The following is a 25,307-nucleotide window of genomic DNA, read 5'->3' as shown; positions in this document are numbered from 1 at the left end:
AACGTGATTTCTTGCATATACATAAACATCTCATCTTAAAAAAACAGCTTCTGAATGCAATGCAGTTGATAAAAAAAGGTAACTGGATGAATTCTGTTAAATTGATGCCCTCAGAAATGAGAGGGATTTGACCAACCCTGTCATGCTTTTTTGAATTTGATATGAACTTTCTGGAACAGAGATAGCTGAAATGTCACAAATTTTTCTAAATATAACTAAAATTTCAGAAAATAGAAAAGAGTTTATTTGGGATGAAAACAAGTTGGAAAACATTTAAAATAGGAATACATTAATATTCTAACAAAGCAACATGAGCTACATCAGGATTTTTATCCACATTACCTTTACTGCTTTAACAGAGTGTACGGCATTTTGCTATTCTTTTAGTAATTTCCATGTTCATATGAGCTAAATTTAGTCTTTTTAAACTTAGTCTCTGCTGAGACCAGTTTGGTTTTTTTTTTAAGAATGGTTTTATGCAAATACCAGCCATGGGCAGATTGAGAGGGATTAAATTTTAATTCCTTATCAATTACTTAAACTTTGTAAAACCATGAAGCAGATCACGCAGGATTTGCACATCTCTCCTCTGACTCTGTTGTGTGTTGAGAACCAAACTTTTACATTCTTTCCACTATACTTTTCAAAAGTGCTTATTCTCATTTCTAACAGCACCTGTATGACTTTAAAATTTTTTATTTGGGGATTCATAACTAACAATTATGGCCTTAGCAGACGCAAATTTTAGTATTTCAGAGAAGATTTTGGAAGATAAGTTCACCAGAAACCACATTTCCTATGTAAAGGGGAATGCAGCTGTATGCAGCATTGATTAAAAGATGCGTATAATTAAGTGACCACGGATTTTGTTTCCAGAGAAACAAACCAAAGAAAAACATTTCCATTTGTTTATATCTGTGCTAAACTTCACCTATTTATAACTATAAAAAGTTGAATAAATGCTTGTATTTTTTGTCATGGCCACTTCCCTGATTCTTTTCAGCAAACATGCTTTAAGATCTTGGTCAAGATCTCAGTCCTGATAATTTATTAAATATTTTAAAATTTTTAATAATTTATTAAATATTTATTTAAGTACACTCTAATACTTTTAAGATTGTTTTGGCTTGGTTGGAGTTTTTTAAATCTGTGTAGAGTCACTTGAACTGATGTTTCCAGGCAGAAATACTGCACAGTTGTTTTGAAAATGTGTAACACAGTACAGCCACATGTCAAAAGGGATGCAACATTTCCCCAGTATCTTTATACACAATAAAACCAACAATGAATCACAAATTCTTTGTTCTTTATAAACATTAGAAAAAATACTTTTTAGTCTTACAATACTAACATTCCGTCTAGGACATTTCCATTTGTTAAGCCATAGAGCTTAGTGATTGTCAAGTTGTCAAGTAAAACAACATGGTTCAAAACCCTTTTAGTAGTGATGTGTTACAAAAAAATAAAAGAACCTACTTGTGTTGAGAAGTAACAGTGCTTTCATACACAGGAACTCTTCTTGGCTAACTTGAAGTCTGACAAATTCCTGTGGGAGTTGCCACATGGATAGACACAGGGAATAGAACGATGATTCTTTCATCCTCTGTCTTACACCCAGAAAAGTTTAAAAAAAAAAATTTAAAAAACCATGAAAACAAAGACAAAATGGCTCAGTGCTGCTTGAGAGAAAGGCCTTATTAGCAGTTTATCACATTACAAAAATTAAAGATAAGCTTATACACATAAACAATTTTCTGATTATTTTTGTTCTTGTGCTAGTTTTTTATTGCAATGAATGTGCTATTATTTTGGATGTTAAATCTGTTACCGCTGTCCAGAAAAGAAACCAAAAAATTATCAAAGCTGAATGCTAACCACCAAAAATAAGGGGAGTTTACTAACTAAAAATACCCTAATGAATAATGTGAAGTACTATCTTATTTTAGAAGTCGATAGATTCTTGTATCTCTGTAAAGATTTCAAAGCATAGAACTGAAGACAAATCTGAAAGTCTATAGAAAGCTTGTTCTCAGGTTTTCCAAAAATGTCTGTATCAAGATACTTTGTAGCAACTCTAGCCTGGTACTTCTAGCAGCAACGATATTACTCTGTAGCATGTTATGCCACTAAAGAAACAGTTAAAAATGATACATGCTAAGTAAACAGAGGCATTAAATACAACCTTCCCTAAACTTTCACAGAAGTAACTTTGTAGCATTACAAAGTTTCTAATCTAGACTGAATTCATTGCATTTTAACCTGACGATCCAGTATCTTGGACTGATTTTAAAAGGTTGCATCCCAATCCAGATGAATTAGGTACAATAACAGGAAGATTAAATTTTGCTCCCCCGCCTGCTAGGGGTTCAGATCAGCATTCCAACCTGACTGCAGGTAGTGACCTCAGCAAACAAAACAGAAGATATTTTCCATTTAAAAAATACTTTTTCAATGCATTGAATTTTTTTCTTGTCAAAGTGTTACTATCAGCTTGAATGAAAATCATTTCAATGTTGTTCAACATCTGATATCTTGTACCAGCTCTTAAATGACATAACCATAGAAATTTAATCTTTTAGACCTGAATAGACTTGTTTCTTCATCTACTTTAAATCTCTTTTTCTATTACTTTTTGGTAGCATCTCTTCCTAATTATTATCTATGAAAAGCAATAGCAGCTTTTAGGGTTTAGCAGCTTAAATGTTGTTCTTACTCAAATTTTCAGACAGTGCAAAATACAAGAACAGTAAGTCCTTGCAGGGTGTTAATACAAAGAAATCTTTGTCAAACTAGCACTACTGGCTTTCTTGGTCTGAAATTGATGCAACCAAACACATCCTTCCCCAGAAGCATTACAACTCAGTTCACTAAATAATAGATTGGCTGTGACACAAGCTTTGGATTGTGGTTTCATAGTATTTATGAAACAACTATGGTGTGTGTTGCCCCTGCAAAAGGACTTTCTATTATCTCCTTCTACCTCTAGGCACACGCTCCTGTGATTCTGGCATTAGTGCCTGCACTCCCACATGGTGAGTCATGTCAGGGATCATCTCTATCCGCTAATGAATGGCTTTTTCTGGGGCACCTCTCAGGCATACAAACTCTTTATCTGTTTGACAGTGCAGCCACAGAGTGTTTGGTCCAGCTCAGGTAAAGTCATTGGGATGCATTACCAGGACAGCTAACTTTTTTTGGCAGTGTTCAGCCGTTACCCTTGCTTAAGGTGAACATGAAAGTACAAACTTAGACATCACCATAGATAACAAAGTCATTTACATTTTACTAATCTAAAAGCTAACTTTTTTCCAATAAATAGTTGCAGATATGATTCAGTGCATCAGTTACTTCTTACATCTCTTTGTTTATAACATGTCTAGTATGACCCTGATGAGATGTTCCACAACCAAGAGAGGAATATGTGGTCAGCACCCAGCACTGATGATCTTGAGTTGACAATAAGAATCTGTCTCTGGTGGATTACAATCAGGGTTCATAAATCTTAACGCCATTCCCAAAGGAAGTACTTAAAGTCTTCTTCACAAGCTGTCAGGAGTGGTCCACAAGCAGGGTGATACTCCAAGACACGACATTACTGCTTAAAACTATCATCTCACTCTGTTTCTTCTGAATGTAACCATAAGATGTATAAGACTATGCTGCCAGAAATACAGCCAGAAATTAGTTCAATCTTATCACTTCCAAATATTTCAATTTGTGCAGCACAATTAATAAAAATGGGAGAGGAAAGAATTCATTACTCAACAACTCACAGTGATTTACAGTCATTTGGAAAAGGTCAGGAGATATAGGGTCAGCTCTACTGAATATCTTCTACAAAGAACTTCACTGGGAGGATCTCGCATACTATAGATTTTAAAATTAGGTGTCTAGATCTTCTGCAAATCCACCCCTTAATCCTTAAACAACATGTCTTACAAAATACCTGTTTTTCTTTCAGTTTGCTTCATAGCAGTTTAGTATTTTAAGAAAAAGAAAAAGAAATTGAGAAAAATTTATTAAGGAAAAATAAATATAGGGATTAAATTATGTTTTACTGTTCCTGGCAACCTCCCATGTACTATAACAAAGGAATATAAAATTACAAGTCTAACAATATTAATTTGCAGAGCTGGAAAACTGACAAAGACTGAAATGACGATTATCTAAATTAAACAGCATAGTGAAGGAAAATCCAAACCAAAAGGCCCCTGCCATCCCCCAGCAGAAAAGAGCAGTCTCATATAATTTTTCCTTGATACTAAAATTCCTACTTGATAAGTAGTTTTTTTACTGAGCATTTAGATTTTAGGCAAACTATTTGCAAAAACCACCCAAACAAAAACAACCAAAAAACCCCACACTCAGTTCCATTTAGTAAACATTAACTCAAGACTTATTCAGATGAATTGAAGTAAATCTTCTGACAGCATGATTTTTTTCCTTAGATAATCAAAATTCTATTTGAACAGTTTTTGCTTGACCATGTACACAGAATAGTTGAGGTTCCCACAAAGCCACTCCCAAAGATACTGAACTTTGATATGGTCAGAGGACTTGGCTATTAATTTTGAAACAGCACAAGTAATGAATGAAATCTTGGCCTCAATGGAGTCACATTCTCATTGGCACATAAAAGTTCAACATGTTATTCATGGGAGCATTCTACTTACTCATTTAGTATCAGATCTGGTGCAAAATACAACATCTGACCACTGACATGTTTGTATGATCTCCACCCCATGGCAAAAACCATTAGACTCATCCAGGAATACTGGATGAGGGTTATCTGATCGTCGATGTGCAAATTCCGAAAACCTGGAAATGAAATTAAAGATAAAATATTTCATAATTCTCATTTAGACAGCAGCTAAGTAGGTGTTTCGAGATTACAAATCTGAGCTATCAAAATGAGAACACCTAGAAAGACAAGCAGTTTTGGGGATGTAGCTCTCCAATGCTTAGGTAATAACTGCCTATCTTACTTTGATAGTTAACCTCTTGTCTTTTTGTTCTTATCCAGTATTTTGAAATGTTCACACCAAAATTTATTTTACCAAAAATGACTGTTTCAGAGGATAGGAATGTATCTCTTTTTCCTTTGGTAAAAATATGACAGTTTGTAACATCATCACTGTAGCCAACTCTCATTGAATGTCAATAGCTTGAACATCAGTGTTCTTACCATAAGATGCAGCTGTCACAAAAAACATCCAATATGAGCATCTTTCTTGCATTCAACTTAAGAGAACCATATTCAGTTGTGAGCTTGTGTTTGATCACTTTTGCTGTTTGAAAAATTTAAAGATTGCCACAAATTATCTGAGTGAAACTAACAGCTTCCTGCCACTAAAAGGAGCACTCCTGTTCCTCATTGCGTGGTCCTGTTACCTCCTTCAAGCAAGCTTTGGCACTCATGCTCCTCCTCAGTGAAGTGGTTCAGTTCATGAAGACATCAGGAAACACAGAGGGCTAAAAAAAAGGTTTCTTTTCTTCTCATTTAGTGAGATGAATCGATTCACTCAAAAGGTCTGTTAAGTGCCAAGAGCAATGGGAAGAGCAGTGATTGAGACTACTGCTTCCTGAAGCAGCAAAGTGTCAAATTGAGCTCATAGGAAACTATTTTCCAGGCTTTCTCCTCAATATATTGATTTCTATATATCCCAGGATGACCATGATGATCCCTATCACCATACAGCACACATAAATACATAACATGGATTTTTTTTTTTTAATCCAGTTGTGGATCTTCATAAATTCAATTACTTCTCATTACCAGTCTGTTTGGGAGCAGCTTAGTTGTAATTGGTATTATTTATAAAAATTTTACTTTTTGGTGCTTTCAAAAATTCATTTTAGTAATAAGAAGCATAAAGAATAAGCAGATATACAACCTTTTTATATCAAATGGATAAATAGAAGAAAGGCTGTAATAACAATCACATACAGGAACTGTCTGAGCTCCTGTGCTTACTTGGAGGGAATCTAAATATTTAGATGGATTCTTTCAAATGTGCTTCTTATTAAAATATATTTGATTTGTTAAATTATTTGATAAGAGAAAGGTTAATCATTTTGGAATTCGTAAAGAATTAACAGGTAGTCAATAGTATTATCTTTAGACTGCTTCTCTCATGAAATATTTGCTTAAATACAATTCACTACATATAAGAAATGATATTACCTGGTAGTAATTTAGACCACTTGACTACACAAAGAAGTTGCCTCTCACAAAGATGATTCAGACTGGTCAGCAAGGAACTTGGTGTTTCAGGTTTTGTGTTGTCATAACCAGCATAGACCACTTCTGGCTCAATGCCTCGTAAAACACTTATCATTGGGGGAACAAACTGTATTTCTTGATTTGGAGAAAAGGACAGCCTTTGGGTTAGAGACTGGCTTTCATCTTGAAGGGCTGCTGGCTGCTGGAGTGCAACATCTAACGTTCTCACAACCTTAATTTTGTTAAACTTTTTCAATTTTCGACCTGAAAAAAAATTGTTGATCTGTTAGAAAGAGTTAACAAAGAAAATTAATATTTTCCACTAGTGTTGGATTACACTTTCAATCTATACAAGGAAACCAGAACTGTCTTCAGAATAGGTTTTCTATTTTTTGACTATTTATGTAATTGAAAAATGATAATGGAAAATTCTTTAGAGCTTCTCCCTCTGTATCCTGCTCCTTTCACTAAGGGATGAACACCACCCACCCATTAAAATTATTGCCATGAATTCCAGGTTACAGTAACCTCGTAAAGTGTTTTCTGGTTCAATTCCCACTGTTCTGTCATATGCCAACAGCTGAGCCAGCTGGCTCTACAATTCAGTTTCTATTTAATGTCAATTAAAGATACTGCCTCTTTTACTCCCTAATATTCAAAACCAAAAATATTAGTAATTAATTACTACACACAGAAACTCCTCTCCTCCAGTTCCCTAAGAGCATTTCAGTCTCATGGCTGAATCTTATTTTGGTGCCCAGGGGGATGAGTGAAAGACCAACAAATACTGTAAACTATTAGAAGATATTTCACTTCCTAAAGCATCATTTCCCTGTCTCAGTATTTTTAATTGTTACTTCCATACTGCAGTGGCATGAACAACACTAACTGAAACAAATTAATAGCTGAACTGCCTTCCCAAAATAAGCACAGACACATGTAGTATGACTATAGAAATATAGGTTTAGGTAGCAATTCTTCAAATTTCTTTCATGGAAACAGCCTGGCAGTGCACCCTACAGACACAGAAAACCAAACCTTCAGAGGCTCAAAGACAATAATCCTCAGTATCATATTACCAGTTTCAATAAAAAGGCAAATCCATGCAGAGGTGACTACATGGAACATACTTGCTTTAAATAGATCCTCATAGGTGATGAAAACCCTGCTAGATCTTTAGTTCTGCCAAACAAGTTTGTCTTAGGGAAAAAAAGGTCAAAAAATGTAATAAAAATACTGACTTATGGTCTGATTTACATGACAGGGGGACAGAAATAGACACACGAGTGATGGCAAAAACAGTAACACTCATCATGCAATGACATTCAGGGGTCATATTTCCACTAACTTAACTGCAGGTTTAATTAGATTAGTATCAAGTGCCACAACAATCATATGCTCATTTATCACTTGTGGTAAGAATAAAAATATTTCTAATTAGAGATTTGTTAGTAAAGAATCAAACACAAAGTTGCATCTTATGTTACAGCTGAACCAAGGAAAAAAAAGCAAAACAAAAACCCACAAAAAATAGACAATTAATTATGCTGAAAGACCTAGAGTCAATTTTTATAATAACAAACCTATACATAGTCATAAACTTGCTGAGAATTTCCCACTAAGTATTGTGTAGGCATGAAGGAAAACAGAAGTAACAATGCATTTGATAGTTCATAAATAATGATTTCAGGTATTTTCAGAAATAATGGCTTCAGATACTTTTACAGTTCAGAGAACAAGTAAAGAAAGAAACCAAACAGAATAGTTATCACATGGAAATGTTAGTAGTTAATAAGTACCCATGTTTCCAAGTGACTAAATGTATCAGAATTAATGTCACACTGGTTTGCAGAACTGCTCGTGTGTTTATTGCTAATTATGTTGCTTAACAGCCTTCAGTAAAACAACTCCACTTGTTACCTATCTACAAGAGAGGTGACTATTAATAACTCACAGCAAACTTTCCCATCTACAACAAAGGAGACCACGTCAAATTAATAAAAACTCTAAAGGACATAAGGAAAACAATGGAGATTTGACAATAGCTTAGTTTTTAATTTGCTGTTTATAAAGCAGGTAAGTTTTGCTGTAAGATAAGTAAATGTCTCCCCTTAGTCCCATAATGGGTAAATAATATCAATTGACTCTGACAACTACTTTTTCTTAATACTATAATATATACTTCTTAATACTATATGTCTGTGCATATTTAGCACACACTTTTTTTGTAACATTTTCATTACTTCACTTTAAGACAGCTAACCACTCAAGCAGTTTCTTCATACTCACTGTTCCCCTACCCTTGATTACTATAAATAGTGTTTATAGCGTTTGTGTTCTACATGTACCTAGAAAACCTTGAAAAAAATCTGTTTAATCCCACCATCAAATATATTATGATTTTCTCCTTACTGTAATAATTCTGTATTTTAATATTTTTAACTAGGTATACAGAATCATACAGACAATTAGACACTACTGATGGTAGACAATTTATAATAAAAGGGCTGGGTTTCTAGCAGAAGTTTAACATCTCACTACCCTTCTCCTTACCCTGTAATGAGGTGAAAAGTATCAATGATGTATTATTCTTGAAAGAACACAATAGCCCTTACTTTAAGGTCACTATGCTCTTGCTTTTTGTGTAGAAAAAGAAGCCATCTACACCTTAGGAGGGTGTATACAACATAGAGAAAGCAGCAAAACAGAAGGAACACATCTTGGTTTTAATAAACCCTTTGATCCTACCTCAGAAAATATTACCTGGAAAATTAATTCACCTTTTTCTGCATGTAATCACTGCACTGCGGACTGAAAGCTGATTGAAACAATGAATGACACAGTAATTTAGCAATACAGCTGAACAAGGAATCCGTGATAATCAGCCTGAAGAAATTACAGATTCACTCATAATAAATAAAAGAGTTGAGTACTTGTTTATTCCAGGACCTGATCCAGCTACCTGCTGTCCTATTAGGTTTAAGATTAGAAAGGGGATAGATTAATGACTCAAGTTATGAGGTTATAAAGCCCAAAGAAAATTAACACTTCCAAAGAAAATGACAAATACAGTACTGTGAAATGCATGTTTTTATTGATACTTTCCTTCTACTGATTAAGAAAGACGAAACGGTCCATATAGGGAAATAAATTGTTGAAGCTATTGGTTGCTATTCTATAATTTACTTACTACTGATTTAGAATTTCTTTCAAAATATTTCAGGGGTTCTATATTGCTTTGAATTTAGGGTTGAAAAATGGAACTGTTGTCCACATAATAAAATATTACACTTTTATCTATATAGTTGCCATTCAATGGAAGATAGGTGTACTTTCCTAAGAACTAAGTTTAATTTAATTAATAGAGTAATTTTTGGAAACTTATCATTAATATCCTGTAAAATTTCAGTGTTTCTCATGTTAATTAAGTAATATAGTAAGTCTGTATTTAACTCAAGGCCAGCAATAAGAAACTAAGTATCAGAGGTAAAAGAACAAAAATATCTCTATGTAAGTTCTAAATGGCAGAAATAACAAATGCACAAAAAATCTTGATCTATATAGGTTGTAAACACAAGAAGACATTTAAAGTATCGCCAATTCCAATTCATTTAAAATATTCAAGGATGTCTCTAAGCATGTACTTTATTCCAAAAATTGGAAATTTGCATATGGGCTTTTATCACAGAATCACAGAATTTCAGGGTGGGAAGAACCTCAAGGACTATCCAGTCCAACCTTCCTTGGCAAAAGCACAGTTAGACAAGATGACCCAGCACCTTGTCCAGATGAATCTTAAAAGTGTTCAACAGTGATGAGTCCACCACTTATCTGGGGCAATAATGCCAATGGCTGATTTTTCCCATTGTAGAATATTTTCCTCTGGTGTCTAATCAGAATCTCCCTAGGAGTAACTTGTACTCATTATCCCTTGCCTTTCCCATGTGACTGTTTGTAAAAAGGGAGTTTCCATCTTCTTTGCAGTCACCCTTAAATAGTGGAAACCAGAGATAAGGTGTCCCGTAGGCCTTCTTTTCTCAAGGCTGAACAAATTCAGTTCACAGAATCAGAGAATCACAGAATCTTTTAGCTTGGAAAAGACCTCCAAGACCATCAAGTCCAAACTTCTATGCACCACCACCTTGTCAACTAGAGCGCTAAGCGCCATGTCCAGCCTTTCTTCAAACACTTCCAGGGATGGTGACACCACCACCTCTCTGGGCAGCCCATTCCAAAGTTTAACAACTCTATCTGTGAAAAATTTGCTCCTGATGGCCAAGCTGAATCTCCCTCGGCACAGCTTGAGGCTATGTCCTCTCATACTGCCACATGATCCCTGGGAGAAGATGCTGACCCCTATCTTGCTACAACCTCCTTTCAGGGAGTTGTAAAGAGTAAGAAGGTCCCTCCTGAACCTCTTTTCTCCCAGCCAAACAACCCTGGCTCCCTCAGCTGCTCATCATAGAATTTATGCTCCAGACCCTTCCACAGCTCCGTTGCCCTTCCCTGGACACACTCCTCAACGTCTTTCTTGTAGAGAGGGGCCCCGAGCTGGACACAGCACTCAAGGTGTGGCCTCAGCAGTGCTGAGTACAGAGGGACAATCAATCACTGCCCTAATCCTGGTTGTAACACTATTCTTGATACAGGCCAGGGTGTCATTGGCCTTCTTGGCCACCTGGGCATACTGCTGGCTCATGTTTACCCTTTCCTTGCTTGGCAGGCTTCCCAGCCCTTTGATCACTGATGTCTTTGGGAAAATTACCTAAGCCCTGTAACACTCCATATATGAATCATATTGTGTTGATCAGCACATCAAGTCATGGGTAGGAAATTTTGCTCATGTGACAACAAAGGAATTGTAAGAAATGTCAGATGAGCAAAAGCAAGAAGGGCAACAATATAACCATAGAAAAAGTATATAGTTAACAGCCTATCTTCAGATTTTGTTTGCAGCTTGAATTTTAAAACATCATTTACAAAGAGTATAATTTGACTCTGGTTTTCCTCATTTTTGGTCTACATTTGTCTTTTCTTCTTCTTTCAGTACTAAGCACTCCATTTCAGCCCACATAGAACAATTAGCTTCCTAATCCCCCCAGAATTGTTGGCATCACTAGGAGCACCTGAGACAGTTAACCTGAAGCAGCTGACAAAAAAAAATAGAGGTGCCACAGTCACAGCTCCACTCAGTATTTCCTTTTTTCCATTGCCCAACTATTCTCTTCTGCTTTCTATTTGCTGCCAGATTACTCCTTTCCAGAAGATGGTGTAGGTGGGGATATCAGGGCAGAGATCTGATGAAATGCAATGCCTCTCTAAGAACCAGAGAAACTAGACTGCACAGGCTTCTCAAAAAATGGAAGACAGCTTTGATTAGGTATACTTAGAAGAAGACTAAGCAACACAACAAACTGGCTAGGTACAAAAATCTAGCATTAAATACAAAGAAAATATTTACGCTTGCTTTGTAATACCTGAGAAAAAAAGGTGATCTGAAAACGTGGTGAGAAAGATGAAGATTTTACTCTTTTCATTCATTATAGTAATGAAATAAAAGTCAGAGCATCTTTATCCTCAAGTTTTGTAGGAGGATGGAACATCTTACTATGAGAACACACTAATGAGGACATACCATCTGATCAATATTGCTGGCAAAAGTGTCCAACTTTTTCTGTTCCTAGCACCTACACCCAGAGAAAAATGTATATGTTAAAAAACACTAGAGAAACTAGCATCCATAAATGCACAAAAAGTGTAAAATTAAGTCAAGCCTGCTGGCGACTTTTCCTATGTAGCATTACTATGCAGAACAATGCTGAAGCAAAAGGACTACACAATGACAGTGAGTCATCTCGCACTCTTCTGCTTGTTGAAACTGCTACCTGTGATGTTGAAACACATAAAGTTTAGTTATTGGTGTATCCAGGTTATCATAAATAATAATTTCGGTTAGAGCATAATCAAACTCCTAACTATGCAAAATTTACAGTCAGGAATGAATTTTTATCTGTATTAATTTACACCCATTAGAATAAAAAAATGGTTTGGATTGGAAGGCATCTGAAGATCATCCAGTCTAAGCCACCTGCCTTAGACAGGTATATATTTTAAGAGGTCAAATTGATCAAACCTTGCACGTTCTCCCAAATTTTAAAAGGCAGGCACTACATTTGCCAATTCCTCTTCCTGCGTCTTCATTCTTACTCTGCATTTTTCACAGCCTACTCAGGACCTCTGCCTTCCTGGTTTCCTCCTCCTCCAAAGTTAGGCAAAGAAGGCTTTAGGCTCTGCCTTTGTAGTAATACTGTTTCCCTACTGCACTGCTACTCCAGTTTTAAAACACTACTTCAATCTGAGAAGGATCCAAAGGACATGTTCTCCTTTTGTCCCTCTCCCGTCAGCCCAGTGTGCTTGTCAGCTCCATTTATTTTTTTAACTGAGACGTGGCACTGACTGACCACGTAAGAATGACACAAGGGCCATGTGTGCAGAATACCCCAGCTCCATGGGGCTGGCATTCAGCTTACAGGAGCTGGAAACATAGAGCTGTGCAAACTATCAGTCTGAAAACTATATGTATGTTTTACATTATCAAGGAATGCTGATCAGCAAGATAATGAAATGATGTACAGGATATAGTGCTAGTTCTTCCTTCAGGGATTAAAAACAATACTTAAATATGGGGGAGGGAATGTAGGGTTGAGCAGGGGAGAGAGACAGACAGAGGGCTTTGATGGGCAAAAACATATTAAATTGGAAATAAAGCAGGTTTTTGTCCTTCCCCCCCACCTTTTTTTTAAACTCTCTTTAGGAACATATTCTTTCTATCACTTTAATATGTCCATTTTCTTATAGTCTTGGCCACGTATTTCCAAGCTTTGTGCTGACACAAAATAGGGGAAAAAAACCCAGCAAAAATAAGCATAATTCCTGCCTGTAAGCACATCAAAACCTGCCATGTGACTACCTAATCATACACCATTTTCTCCCTGTAGGTTTTCAAAGGCACAGTGCTCAATTTCATTTAACGATACATAAAAAAAAATAACCCCAAATCTGTTACAGAAAGAACTAATACAAAGATGGGATTTCCTAGCACCTAATACGCAAAGCCTGCAGTATTGGTGCAACCACTGGTGGAACAGAAGGATACAATTTTGTTGACATGTACTCAAAGCAATGATGAAGAGTATAACCTGAATCAGAAGAGCACAGTACTGATTCCTGATTCTAGTGTCAATTTCAGTCTACATATTTTTTACCTATACAAAACTACCTGATCCAAAATTATTAACAAATATACCTAAGACATAATTCCTTTCCCTTCAAGAAAATGAATGTAAGTATACAAAGTACAGAAAGGTGTTTTGTCAGGGTTTCCAAATTCACTTAAGAAAAATTCTAAGAAAGTATAAAGCATTAGGTAATTCTTCCAAAAATAATATTTGAATGTGGTTTTCCTTTTACAGTATCAAAGTACTGTTGTTTAACCTCAACAGACTGAAGGTAATGTACTTGACTGCCTATTTTTATAAATCCGCTTGAAAAACAGCTCACCTCCCAGGACCATACCAGCCTGACAGCACTTCCTCAAGCGACATGCTGGGCAGTTCTTCCTACGGATTTTATCGACTATGCAGTCATTTCTTCCAGCACATAAATAGTTGTGCTGCCCTGCAGGAAAAAGAAAAACTGTGTGAATAACATGTTTTCTAACATGAAAAAATTATTTCTGTGTATAAATGTAGCAAAAATAACTGAAGATTGAAAAACATGTACTTGAACCATTAAAGAACTCCTTCATTTTATGCTGACCTTTGACCAATACTGTTACTATTTGAATATAATGCTTTATTTGGTCTGTTTAAGGGCAAAACTCTTCATCTATGAAATTCCAAAATAATTAGAAGTCAGCATGAACTGCTTAAATTATTGTACTAACAGTATTTCTTAAGTAAATCAAGCACGAAGACAGACCAATTGTTTCTTTAAAACTTATTTTTCTGTGAAGTTATCAATCCTATTTTCAAAGAACTTAAGTACATTTTGCTTGGATTGATGTGGAGTTTCTGACAGCAAACAGAATGAAGAAGTTGGGGTAGTGTAAAAAAAACAACCTTTAAGCAAAGCAAATGACCTCTGATGGGCAAGCAGTTCTGTAATAAACTTGCTGAACTACCAGCTGACCCGGTGCAGCCAACACAGCCAAAAAGGACAAATAGAAGGGGATTGTAACTCTGTGGTTTAGACTAGCTTAGTTTATTGCTTAATTTTGCATTTGCTTCTGTGCTACCATTTTAAAAGATAAACAGCTTACTTCTTAATTTTAGTGAAAGAAACCCAATTGTCTGAAATTCCTTTTCATAACAATTTCTTCTTTTTATTTTTTTCTTTAAAACTACAGGTAAACAAAAACCATTTCCACAGACAATGCCTGGCAACAAAAATGACCTTAGTAATGTTTTAATCAGAAGAAATTCTCATCTACTTTGTCTCATTAATTCCAATTCTGGACTCCTCCTCACAGGAAACATTACCAAAAGCAGACAAATGAATAAAAATCCATCTTGCTATTGGCAGTGGACCAGTAAGCAAAACACTTTGAACAATTTTTCCTTGGGATTACTTGCAGTTTTTCCTTGTATTTATTTGCCTTTATAAGCTACAAAAAGCATTCAGTCTTTTGATAAGCAGCAAGAATTTTAAAACTCCATTAGTTTAATTAGAATCCATGAGTATTATCTCAGCTCCATGGCATTCTAGTGCTTTAATGCACAGCTAATTTACAAAGGAATGCTTAAGCATAGTTAAAAGTTTTCTTTGTGCTTTTCTTGTTTTGGGGGTTTTCTTTTGTCCCCTGAAAAGAGATTTCTTCTGGACCCCTTTTCTAGGGAATTTGTTAATTCTTCACAAGATGGTCTGACTCCATATAAACCTTACCCTGCTTATTATAAATCTAAGGCTGAACAACATTTTTCACATTCACAAAACAAATCATAATTGAATCACAGTTATTAAAAGTACGCTTCCATGTTCATATGTTCTGAAGTTTCAGATTAGACAGGATTAAGCAGTGTCTCTGCCCAATGTATATCAGGTCAGAAATGAAACCTATTACTAGAATTTAGGCACAGTAAAATTTGCTTAGAAGTCAAAATGCTGCCAGCCCAACTCTCTCAGGAGATCATGGTGACAAAAACTCAGGCACTTCTTGATGCTTACTGTTAACATCTTCCTTCTTTTCAAGCCTTTTAAGAAACCACAGTCATATCCTGTACCTGACTTACACCTTCATGTGAGTTTTCCATTCCACTCATCTCTACCCCATCTCTCCCTGATACCTTCTGTCCCAAAGTGTATTCCACTCTTTCTGATTCAGCTATAACTTTTTTGGAAAACATATAAGTTTCAATTGTTTGGCAGTTTTCAGTTTCATCAGTAAAGAATTTTGTTTTTAATTGCAGTGATCTGTGTAGATTTCATCTCAATAGATAAATCTGAGTAAATGTTCCCATTTGAAATCACTTCTGCCATTGTGCAAAGCTGGGTTCTGAGAAACTGTTACTTGCTTGACATTAATATTTCAGGGACAGCAGCCATCTGAAGGAGAGATTGTGTAAGAAATGAATACATGCCAGATATTTGCCTAATTTCAAAATTTCTGGACAATATTTAGTTAGATGATAATGATTGGAAGGTTTTCCTGGGATGATAAAATATGTATTTGAAAATGTGTTTGCAACAGTTCAGTCTTCAGGATCATCTAGGTTTGAACTAATTGCCTTCCATACTTGAGAACTGCAGTTATACCAAATGCATGTACTAATGAAGTATCCAAAACCTCCATCAAGATAAAATCACCATTCAATTGGTAGCTTGATAGTCAGTATCTTGTCTATGACCACTGTCATTATAACAAGGAAAACAAAAAACAAAGCATACAAGCAAACAAAATATTCAGGGAAAAAAAAGATAGTATTATAGTCACTAGTGCACAAGTTTGAAGGAAAAGCTTTCTATTAGCATTTCTCACAAAAATATGAACCTGGGAACTTTCTGGCAATTGCCACACCTTCAAAAACTTCACCTAATGTTAAGTTTCCTATGCATGTTTACTTTGCACTGTTTTTTGAAAGTGCACATTGAGGGTTACTCTCAATGTATTGGCTCATGACCAGCTTGATGGAGAAAACAGAGACAATTTTATCTGTCACTAAAATGTTCCTGATTCTTGTAGGATAGTGTTTTTTTAAACTTCCATCAAAACCCATTAGTGTTAGCAAAGCTGCAAGTTCTAATGTAAGCAGGCAAACACAGTTTTAAGTCCTGTAATAACTACTGCTATAGTGGGAGGTTTTCAATCCAGTGGTGAAAGTAGCACATACAGTGTCTTTACAAACTGCACTATTAACTTAGCTCACTGACATGCTGTAAGTCACTTACAGTCACTCCAGTAAACTCAAGAGTTGCAGACACTTTGTAGATGTACAAAATATGGAAAAAATAAAACTTTATCTGCACCTGGAGTATCAGACACAGCAATCAGTTATTTGGGTAAGTGCATCTGTGCTGTACTGCTGCCACCCTGCACAGAAGCAAAACACTTGCAAACTCCCAGTTCCTCATAGCTGAAAGAAGAGTACTATCTCACTTTTTTTTCTCTCTCTCAAATGTGATTTTGCCTCCCTGTATTTCTATTAACTGCCAGTGGTTTTGTATAAAACCATCAACCTTGGCAGAACACCTCATGGTGTTTTACTTATAGATTTCTGTCTAAAGCTTGCAGACATCTATTGCATCTCTTTGCAAATTATTTTACTGCCAAATGTCTCCCAATGTCAACTCTTTGCTTCCTGAAGGCTCACCTCAAGGTTTTGCTCAATAATTTTCTAAAAGTATGTTTTACATCTTATAAACCTTTGAAAAAGTTCCAATTAAATCAATAGGTAAAAAACCAAACAAAAACAAAACAAAAACCACAATGGAATTGTGGAAGCTGACAATAAACATGGGTTTAAAATTTAAAAAATGGAAAATAAGTTCACCTGTGCACCTAAACAAAAGATAATGGTGCAGATGTAGCTTTTGAGTAAAAATCTCTTAGCTTCTTCTGGAAGCTAAGACAACAGACCAGGCTAGTCCCTAGCTTGTGGAAAACCTGACTTGTCAGAGTAAATACAGGGTAATCCTTACCCTGAACATGCTCTGACAAGACAGGTTTTCCATAGCTAGGCAGTCTGGCATAGCTCATCCTTGGTAAAATGGGAAGTAAAATTATATAGAATTTAGCCCAGATCTAAATATAACACTCTTCTATTTGCACTGTTTCAAAGTGCAAAACAGCAAGTGCGGATTGAATTTACCTCTCATCATGTGGGTTTTTTTTAAAGTTGTGAAGAACTAGGAATCTACACTACACAGTCTCCATGTCCCTGTATGCCATCCCATGCTATTAGTCTCCAAGATTCCACACACTTCAGATAGTGCTGTTGGGGTTTTAATTTATAATTGATTTTATTTCTGTGTGTTTTCTATAAAAATAGAAAAAGTCCCTGAAGTGAGACTTCTGACTCCAACTACTTAACCAAAACCTACATCCATCATGGACTTTACCATGCATAATCTTTTGATAAAGACTTGATTTCCCTCTTGGCCCACTGAAGTAAAATTGTCACTTCTAGTTCTTAAGTAGGTGTTGTGACTTCCACTCTGTAGCCTATATTGGTGTAAAGAAAGACCTGCTATTGATGCAAGTCTGCTCCTCAGCAAAGAATTAAGGATTCAGTGGACCAAAGGGGACAAAGAGTGGAAAACAGAAGAAAACAGAAGAACTTGTGAATATGTTCCATCCTGGAATCTAACTGAAACAACGAAAAATTTCTTTCTTCATAATAATCTGTTTCATAGTGAAAGCAATAAAAATAATTGTTTATAACATCATTGACTGACTCTTTCCTCCTCTTGTAAAGTGATCTCAAAATCTTCCTGCCTTTTGTTGTGATATTGTTTGTCCTTCCAAAATCACTTCTCCAAAGAGAGTATAATTTTTAAATAATATCTACAAAACAGAACAATTAAATGTAGCTACCTTGTTTTCGCTCACTTCTATACAGAGTCAAAAGCTACAATCCTGTTTTTTAATCTTTTTTACATTTCCCTGTCTGTTCCATCATTTCCAACAAGAAAAAGAAAAAACAATGAAACAAGATTAACTCATAATTTTTGGAAACTATAACGAACGGCAAAATTAGGAATATTGTTTCATATTGATTTGCAGTATGAAACAACTGGTTTGCCTAGGCTGTTTACCACTGCAACACCTTGAAATGTATAAGGTTTTGGGATCTAAATTTTTGACTGATAACATTAAAAACTTCCCACAGCTAATACCCTTTCAGAATATGGTAGCATCTGCAAATCACTACTTCCAGTTTTTTTTATGGCATTGTGTCACATTTGTTCCCTGGTCATAATTTTTAAGTAATTAACTACCTCAGGGATATAAATATGTAAAATGATGGAAGTGTCAGCATATTTGTCAACTGGAGGTCTGTTTCTTACAAATATAAAACATGGGATTTGAACACAAAACCTACTTTAAAAACACACCAACTATTTCAGAGGTATACAGCACTAAAGTATCAGTTGTTCTCCTTTTGATCCCTGTTATATTCTTCTATCAAGACAAGACTCTGTATTTCCATTTCAGTCATCCTATCACTCTTATTTTAGTGGAATTATCATAGCACATTACCATGATAAATTTTTTCATGCATATTCTCTTAAATTCCTTGACTTGTCCTACAAATGAACCAGTGGGACAGGGTCATCCACTATATGAGAAATAAAGGTGGAAGAAAAAAGTAATATGCAAAACACCCAGATATTGCTGCCTCTTGTTGATACACCTTAGATTAATTTGATTCTAGTTGATTAATTAGATTCTAAAATGTAGATATCTATCAAAATTCTGCTAGTTTGTACATCTTGAATACTCCAATAACATCAAATCTGTTATATTGAGTGAAAAGCATTTTTATTTCTCAACTTGCCATGTGTATGCTTTGTGTGTTTGCATGTTTTGTACTTCATGAACACTTTTTATCACCATCAGGTGATACTGGTATATGCTGTACCAAATTCTGATCCCAAGATCCAGACTAGAAAGTTAGATTAAGAATTAGAAAACCCTTCAGAGCTGGGAGAAAAAGGAACTTTTAACACCTGCTTCATCAAGTTTACAGCTAAAAGGGTGTCTACACTATTATTTCTCTCTTTTCAAAGAGGATTTTCCACTAGTGGTTGGCATTTTTTTAATACTTGGCATGCTGTACCATTTTAGATCCTTTAGCTATGGAAAAGCATAACTGTTTAGACAAACACTTTTCCTTATGCACAGTATTGCACTATGAATATAGTGAATCACAATGGCATCACAAAACTGCTTATCATAACACTGAGAAGGTCAGATAAACTTTATCAGAAAGTTTGGTTGAAGTCATGATCAAACTTCTTACTGTGTAGATGTAGCTCATCATCAGACACTCCACAGAACCTCTCCATATACAGACAGTGAAAACTCTCATGAAAATCTTACTTTCTGCCAGTTTACCAAATTCAGATCTCAGATAGAAGGAAAGTTCACACGTGGTCAGTTAAATGTTATCTGCTGCATGCGCTTGAGCTTGTTCCCTGATGCCATTGATGCAACAGAGTTTAAGGTCAGAGTTACCCTGATCTTAAAATACATACTAAAACTAGACAAATGTTCTACAATCACTTGATCAAGTTTGTAACACATTCCCAGGTATTTAAACAAACCAAGAGCCAGTTTCTGACAGATCTGCTGCAATATCATGTATTCATGTTGGTCTCAGACTCTGGGTTTGGGCAACTACCTTTCCTTAGATATCAACAATATAAGCAAAGTGCAAATATAAATAGAGAAGAAAAATAAGAAGAGGCTTTATTATAGGAAAAACAGCACTTGAATTTTTTTGCAGGATTTGGGTAATTCAAAATTTTCATTAGTAAAACTACTGCAAAAGCGACACTTTCAACAAGAAGGCAATAATGCAGGCTACCAAGAAACTCTGTGTTAGCAACAGTTCCAGAATCCCAAAATTTTGAACACTGGGCTCCTCTCAAGGGAGAAACATCTCATTGTGGTGTTCCACAAGCATTTTGATCATAGGTGCCCTGCATCATTTCACTTTATGAAATCTTTATAAGACATCACAAATGACGGTTTGGCAATTTAGTCATCAAAAAGTAAAAGTTTGCCCCTTAATCTTCATTCTCCTAATGCCTGTTAGAAATATTCTCCTCTACTTTTTATTACCATGAATGAGATATATTGGTAGCAGTTAAATAACACCTGGTCATCAAGAGCAAATTATCTTACAAATATAGTAATTCTACATATTTGAAAGCATTTTGAATATTATTTCTGATTTATTTTTTTAATTTTATCTCCAAAATCCTCATCACACTCATTTCACTGACAGGAACAGCACTACCCCATCAGCACAATGAATTCAACTTTGTCTCTTCAAATTTCTTTACTGAGTATGAATAGCTGTAACTTTCTTTGTTTTCATTATACTCAAAGGAGATCTTTAAAGTATTTTTTAAAAGCCTTGTCATTTCTTTGTACATTAAGTGAATCTACAGACTAAAAGTTATTTGTAGGAGTCCAGCAGAAAATGTACAACCTCTAAATGCAGATAAATGTTTCCTAAGTAAAACCAACCCAGTATCTTTGTCCCCTTTCTCTTCCTCACTTGCAGTACTAACTTTTTTACATATCTGCTATACTACACGTTCCCAAAGAAAGGACTTGCATTTTTGTTTAACCTGCTTCAAGATTTTGCCTTGAGAAATATATGTTTATTACATTAACTACAGCCTTTTGGGGAACATATCGGGAACCAGGAACCCAAAAGACAGAAAGTATCTACAATGCATATATATTTTAGAATTCAGTGCCAAGAAGCATTCTAAGTAATCCTTGTGATTCTCACATAACTCTGACCCCTCATTAAGTTGTATATGTATGTATTAGTTACATTCAAATGTGTTACTAAATCATAATTAGTAAATACAGTTTTAAATCATTGTTAAGTCATAATAATTTAAATAATCTGGTTTTATTTCAAAAAACTAGATATGGAAAAAAAATTGTTTTCTGGATAACAAAGCAGTTCATTTTATTCTAATGGATGTATTTAACCAATAAAGTATTGTCCTCACACCAGGGAAGGTAAAATAAATGGTTTATAAATAGAACAGTTTCTGTGAAAAAAATTACAAAAAAAAAATAGGCTGTTTGATCTGAAACAGCAAATGCATCTCAGATTACATAAATAATTAAAATAGAAAATAAGCCTTTTCCAACAAATGTAAAGCTACTATATTAAGTACTTTTTTTACCTATGCACAAAACCTCATAACATACAAAAAAACCTCTTGAGATAGAGAAAATCCATGAAATAGCAAAAGCCAGCTATTTCCAATCATGTTTTAATTTCTCATAAAGATCAGTACTGTATGGAAATTACATGACAAGTAGAGTTTTGACCAGGAATTTTTACTCACAAAATTTAACATTTTATTTTCATGAATTATTATTAAAAATCCCACGTCTGTAGTAGCACTAAAAATTTAAAAAAATAAGTAACGCATTTATGCTCAGAGAAATTATGGACAGGGGGACATTTCATGGAAGAAATATGTTTCAAATTTATATGATTGCCAGTGAGAATTTTAAACACTATTTTCTACTTCATTTAAAATACAAATACTTTGTGTCTTTTTACAGAGGAGCAATTTCCTACCATTATTTCAGATATTAAATTTTTTTTAAGTATTTAAAGTCCATAGAAAATCAAATATCTGTCAATAAATAGGATTGGTTTAGTGCTGATAATTATATAGTATACTGCAATGAAAATAAGAAGTCCAACAGCCTATCTCTAAGGAGCCCCCTGTAGTCTTGCACTTTCTACACAAAAACAGGTACAACTCTATTTGCTCATTTTGCCAATGCCTACACTGCTCATTGTTTGGCATTGCGCTTCCCATCAAACTCAATAACCTGTATCTTTTCTGATTACAGTCAGGTTTCTGATGCACATTCTTGAACATTCTTTAAAAACCCTTACTAGAAAACCCAAACACACTTCCTCAACAGAATCCCAGTCTGTGGATTCATTTAAAAATTAAAATTATGAAGGTGCCATGCAAAACCTAAGACTTTTGTTTACGTAACTGCATTGACCTCTCATTTGTCTCTAAATAACTCTATATTCTTAACCTGGTAAGACTCTGCCAATATAGACTTTGAACAGTCTGTGAAAACAATTTTAAGATGTTTCCTGTATCAAGTTATTCCTTCTTAACATTTTTTGTTAAAATAATTCTGCTGAACAAAAATGTAATATGTTTTTGAGCAGGTCCATCTACTGCAAACAGAACTGAGTACTAAATTAGAAAAGAGATTAAATCTAAAATTGACAGAATAAAATTCAAAGAAATTATTACAACATTATAGGTAAAAAGCAAAAATAAAATTTATTTTAGAATACAGTACTCATAAATGACACTACGCTTAGTATTAAGACTTCAGCTCCCCGACTTTTAAAAAAAATATTTGGCCAATTGAGAAAAACATAGCAAAAAAATGCAAAGGCAAACCAGGAGACCAACTAGCAGATGCAGTGAAACTTAAATGTATTCCTGCAAGTGACTTAAGAGCTTTGCAGCCTAACACAAATATTTCTAGTAATTTTCTCATGAAACCCATTGAATGCATTGGAGAAATGTGGCACTGGCTCAAAAGTTCACTTAGACCACCAAGACCACTTTGCAAGTATTTAATGTTAAGGAAGAACATGAGCATATGCTTAAAGTAGAATGTAACTGCACAGTGAAACAAAAAATCTAATTATATTATTATGCTAAGCTTTTACGTTTCCAAAATTCCCTTTTTCATTTGGAGAGAGATAAAATCTTTAAAGCAGGAAAAACTACGTATCACAAGAAAATACAGGATGCAGGGTTTTTATTTTAAGGAATCCTATGCATTAGAACAATGGTTTTGTTAAATACATGGAACAGAAATTTGAATATCCTAGTTCTGGCAGGATCAGATAAAAATCAAAACGGGAGACAAAGTCTAAAAAGCAGAAAGATTTGTTTTACTGCTTTACCTGTTGAACCATATAAAACAGTCTGCGCTTGTATTTGTATTCAAAATCTCAGTGGACAAGGCATATAAAAGAATCCAAAATGAAAAATTAAACCTAGATATTGCTACTGTTTCATTAAACTTGCAGTTTGACTTTGCAATTTAACAAGTATTTGGAACAAGTCAAACACATTTATTGTTATTATGACTTGAATAGGCTCAGTGAAATTTTAAATACCTCCATAACTTCCAGGAAGCCAAAACTTTGCAACTTGAAAGCAAGAAAAATTTCTTATTTTCAAAAAGAGAACAAAGCCATAAACAATTCTTATTTGCCTATCATGAGTTCATACCCAGAATATTTTCCTTTGAACACTATTTATACTTTTCAAAACAAGTTGTATAATGCACAAATTTTTTATTTAATTCTGCTTATCTGGAAAGATTAACTGATAAACAGTAAATAATAAGTAGCAAAACAGTAAAGTAAAACAAATAATACTAGAAAAAAACAATTAAGGAAGAACTTTGTCAATATCCACTGTTGATAAAACAACAAAGAAATTCACTGCAGTGACAATATTTATAAAAACGAGCAATAAATAAACAGTATGCCGTAGTGTCTAGAAGATATATTTCAGATAATTAGGAACAATGGCATCTCATAGTACCTTCCATTGCCCTTTTAAAGAAGACTTTACAACTTCCACAGGTAAGTACTCCATAGTGGCAACCTGAAGCCTCATCACCGCAGATGAGACAAATCTTCTGGGGTAGTGATTCGAAACTGAACTGAGAACTTTGGCTGGTTTCCGTATCTGGCCTTGAGAAGAAGAAGAATTAAAAAGAAATGAAAGATCTAGCTTTGTGCAGGTAACTACTTACCTGTATTAAGGAGTTTGATATTAAAAACTTCATTTTAAAATTTGTAGTCAAGATACAGAAGGACATGAAAAAACTAAAGTATGATTGCCTTTCTGCTTAATGGTTTGTCTCTACTATGGTAATATAGGAAAGCATTGCAAAAAAAAAAAAGCAGAAAGTTATATTTTAAACCACTTAGCAAAAAAGGTACCATCTAGGACACTGTTAAAATGTTCATCTTCCTCAGATCAACAACTCTTGTGAGTGGAGTCATACTGATGATTTTTTTTCCCTGTACAGAGACAGAATCACACAGATGACAATTGAATTTCAAAGGCCTCTTTCACATGGGAAACATGAAATTTCATTTCAACTAAAAAAATCTTTAATAATCAGTTTTTCACCCCCCATTCAGCTGCAGCGTTCTCAGCAAAAACTAAGTCTGATGGGGATATCAATGATATTTGTCTCCAAGGCAGACTAATCTAGGTAAGCACTGCATTTACTAAAAGAAAGATATCCATTGGAACAGCAACATTGCATGTACCTTTTGTTGCATCTACTTGTAAGTAATACAGATCTCAGCATGATAGTACACCATTTCATTCAAGCAAATCAATATACAAGTGTTTCAGTTTTTCTTTTTTGTGTGAAATCAACTGCTTTTTGTGGTGTTGGGTTTTTGGTTTTTTGGGATTTTTTTTGTTTTGTTTTGTTTTGGTGGGGGGTTTTTTGGTTGTTTGTTTAGTTTTTTGGGTTTTTTTTTTTTTTTTTGGACTTTTTTTGGTTCTTCTTTTTTGGTAACTATTTTGGAAAATATTTAGGTATTGATGAACACGGTATCGCTGAAAGTGAGGACAAGCTAGAAACCAGCACGCGGTCCCGGGGCCGGGCAGTGGCTCGGGCATGGGGTGGCCCTGAAGTCCCACTGCGATAACAAACCAACATCCCTGGGGCGTCACCGTGCCCAAAGCCGCGAGGTGCCAGCGGCGGAGCCGGGACACCGCGGCGTGCTCAGGCAGCGCGGAG

The 25,307-nt window shown here is 35.0% G+C and overlaps 1 protein-coding gene across 1 annotated transcript in view; it reads right to left on the bottom strand.

Moving 5' to 3' along the window:
* PGR (progesterone receptor) overlaps positions 1-25,282 on the bottom strand; it is a 30,437-nt gene extending 5,155 nt beyond the window's left edge. Inside the window, exons 1-5 of the mRNA XM_031066101.1 lie at positions 24,086-25,282; positions 13,784-13,900; positions 6,185-6,487; positions 4,674-4,818; positions 1,477-1,607 (exon numbers count right to left, since the gene is read on the bottom strand). Coding sequence (XP_030921961.1) covers positions 1,477-1,607; positions 4,674-4,818; positions 6,185-6,487; positions 13,784-13,900; positions 24,086-24,092 — 703 coding nt within the window. The 5' untranslated portion in view covers positions 24,093-25,282. The remainder of the gene's footprint in view (positions 1-1,476; positions 1,608-4,673; positions 4,819-6,184; positions 6,488-13,783; positions 13,901-24,085) is intronic.
* Positions 25,283-25,307: the final 25 nt, after the last annotated feature.

This window comes from Geospiza fortis, unplaced genomic scaffold (genome assembly GCF_000277835.1).
Source record: "Geospiza fortis unplaced genomic scaffold, GeoFor_1.0 scaffold16, whole genome shotgun sequence".
NCBI lineage: Eukaryota > Metazoa > Chordata > Aves > Passeriformes > Thraupidae > Geospiza > Geospiza fortis.
Note: the sequence above shows the minus strand (reverse complement) of the source record. Positions and strands in the feature narration are given on the sequence as shown.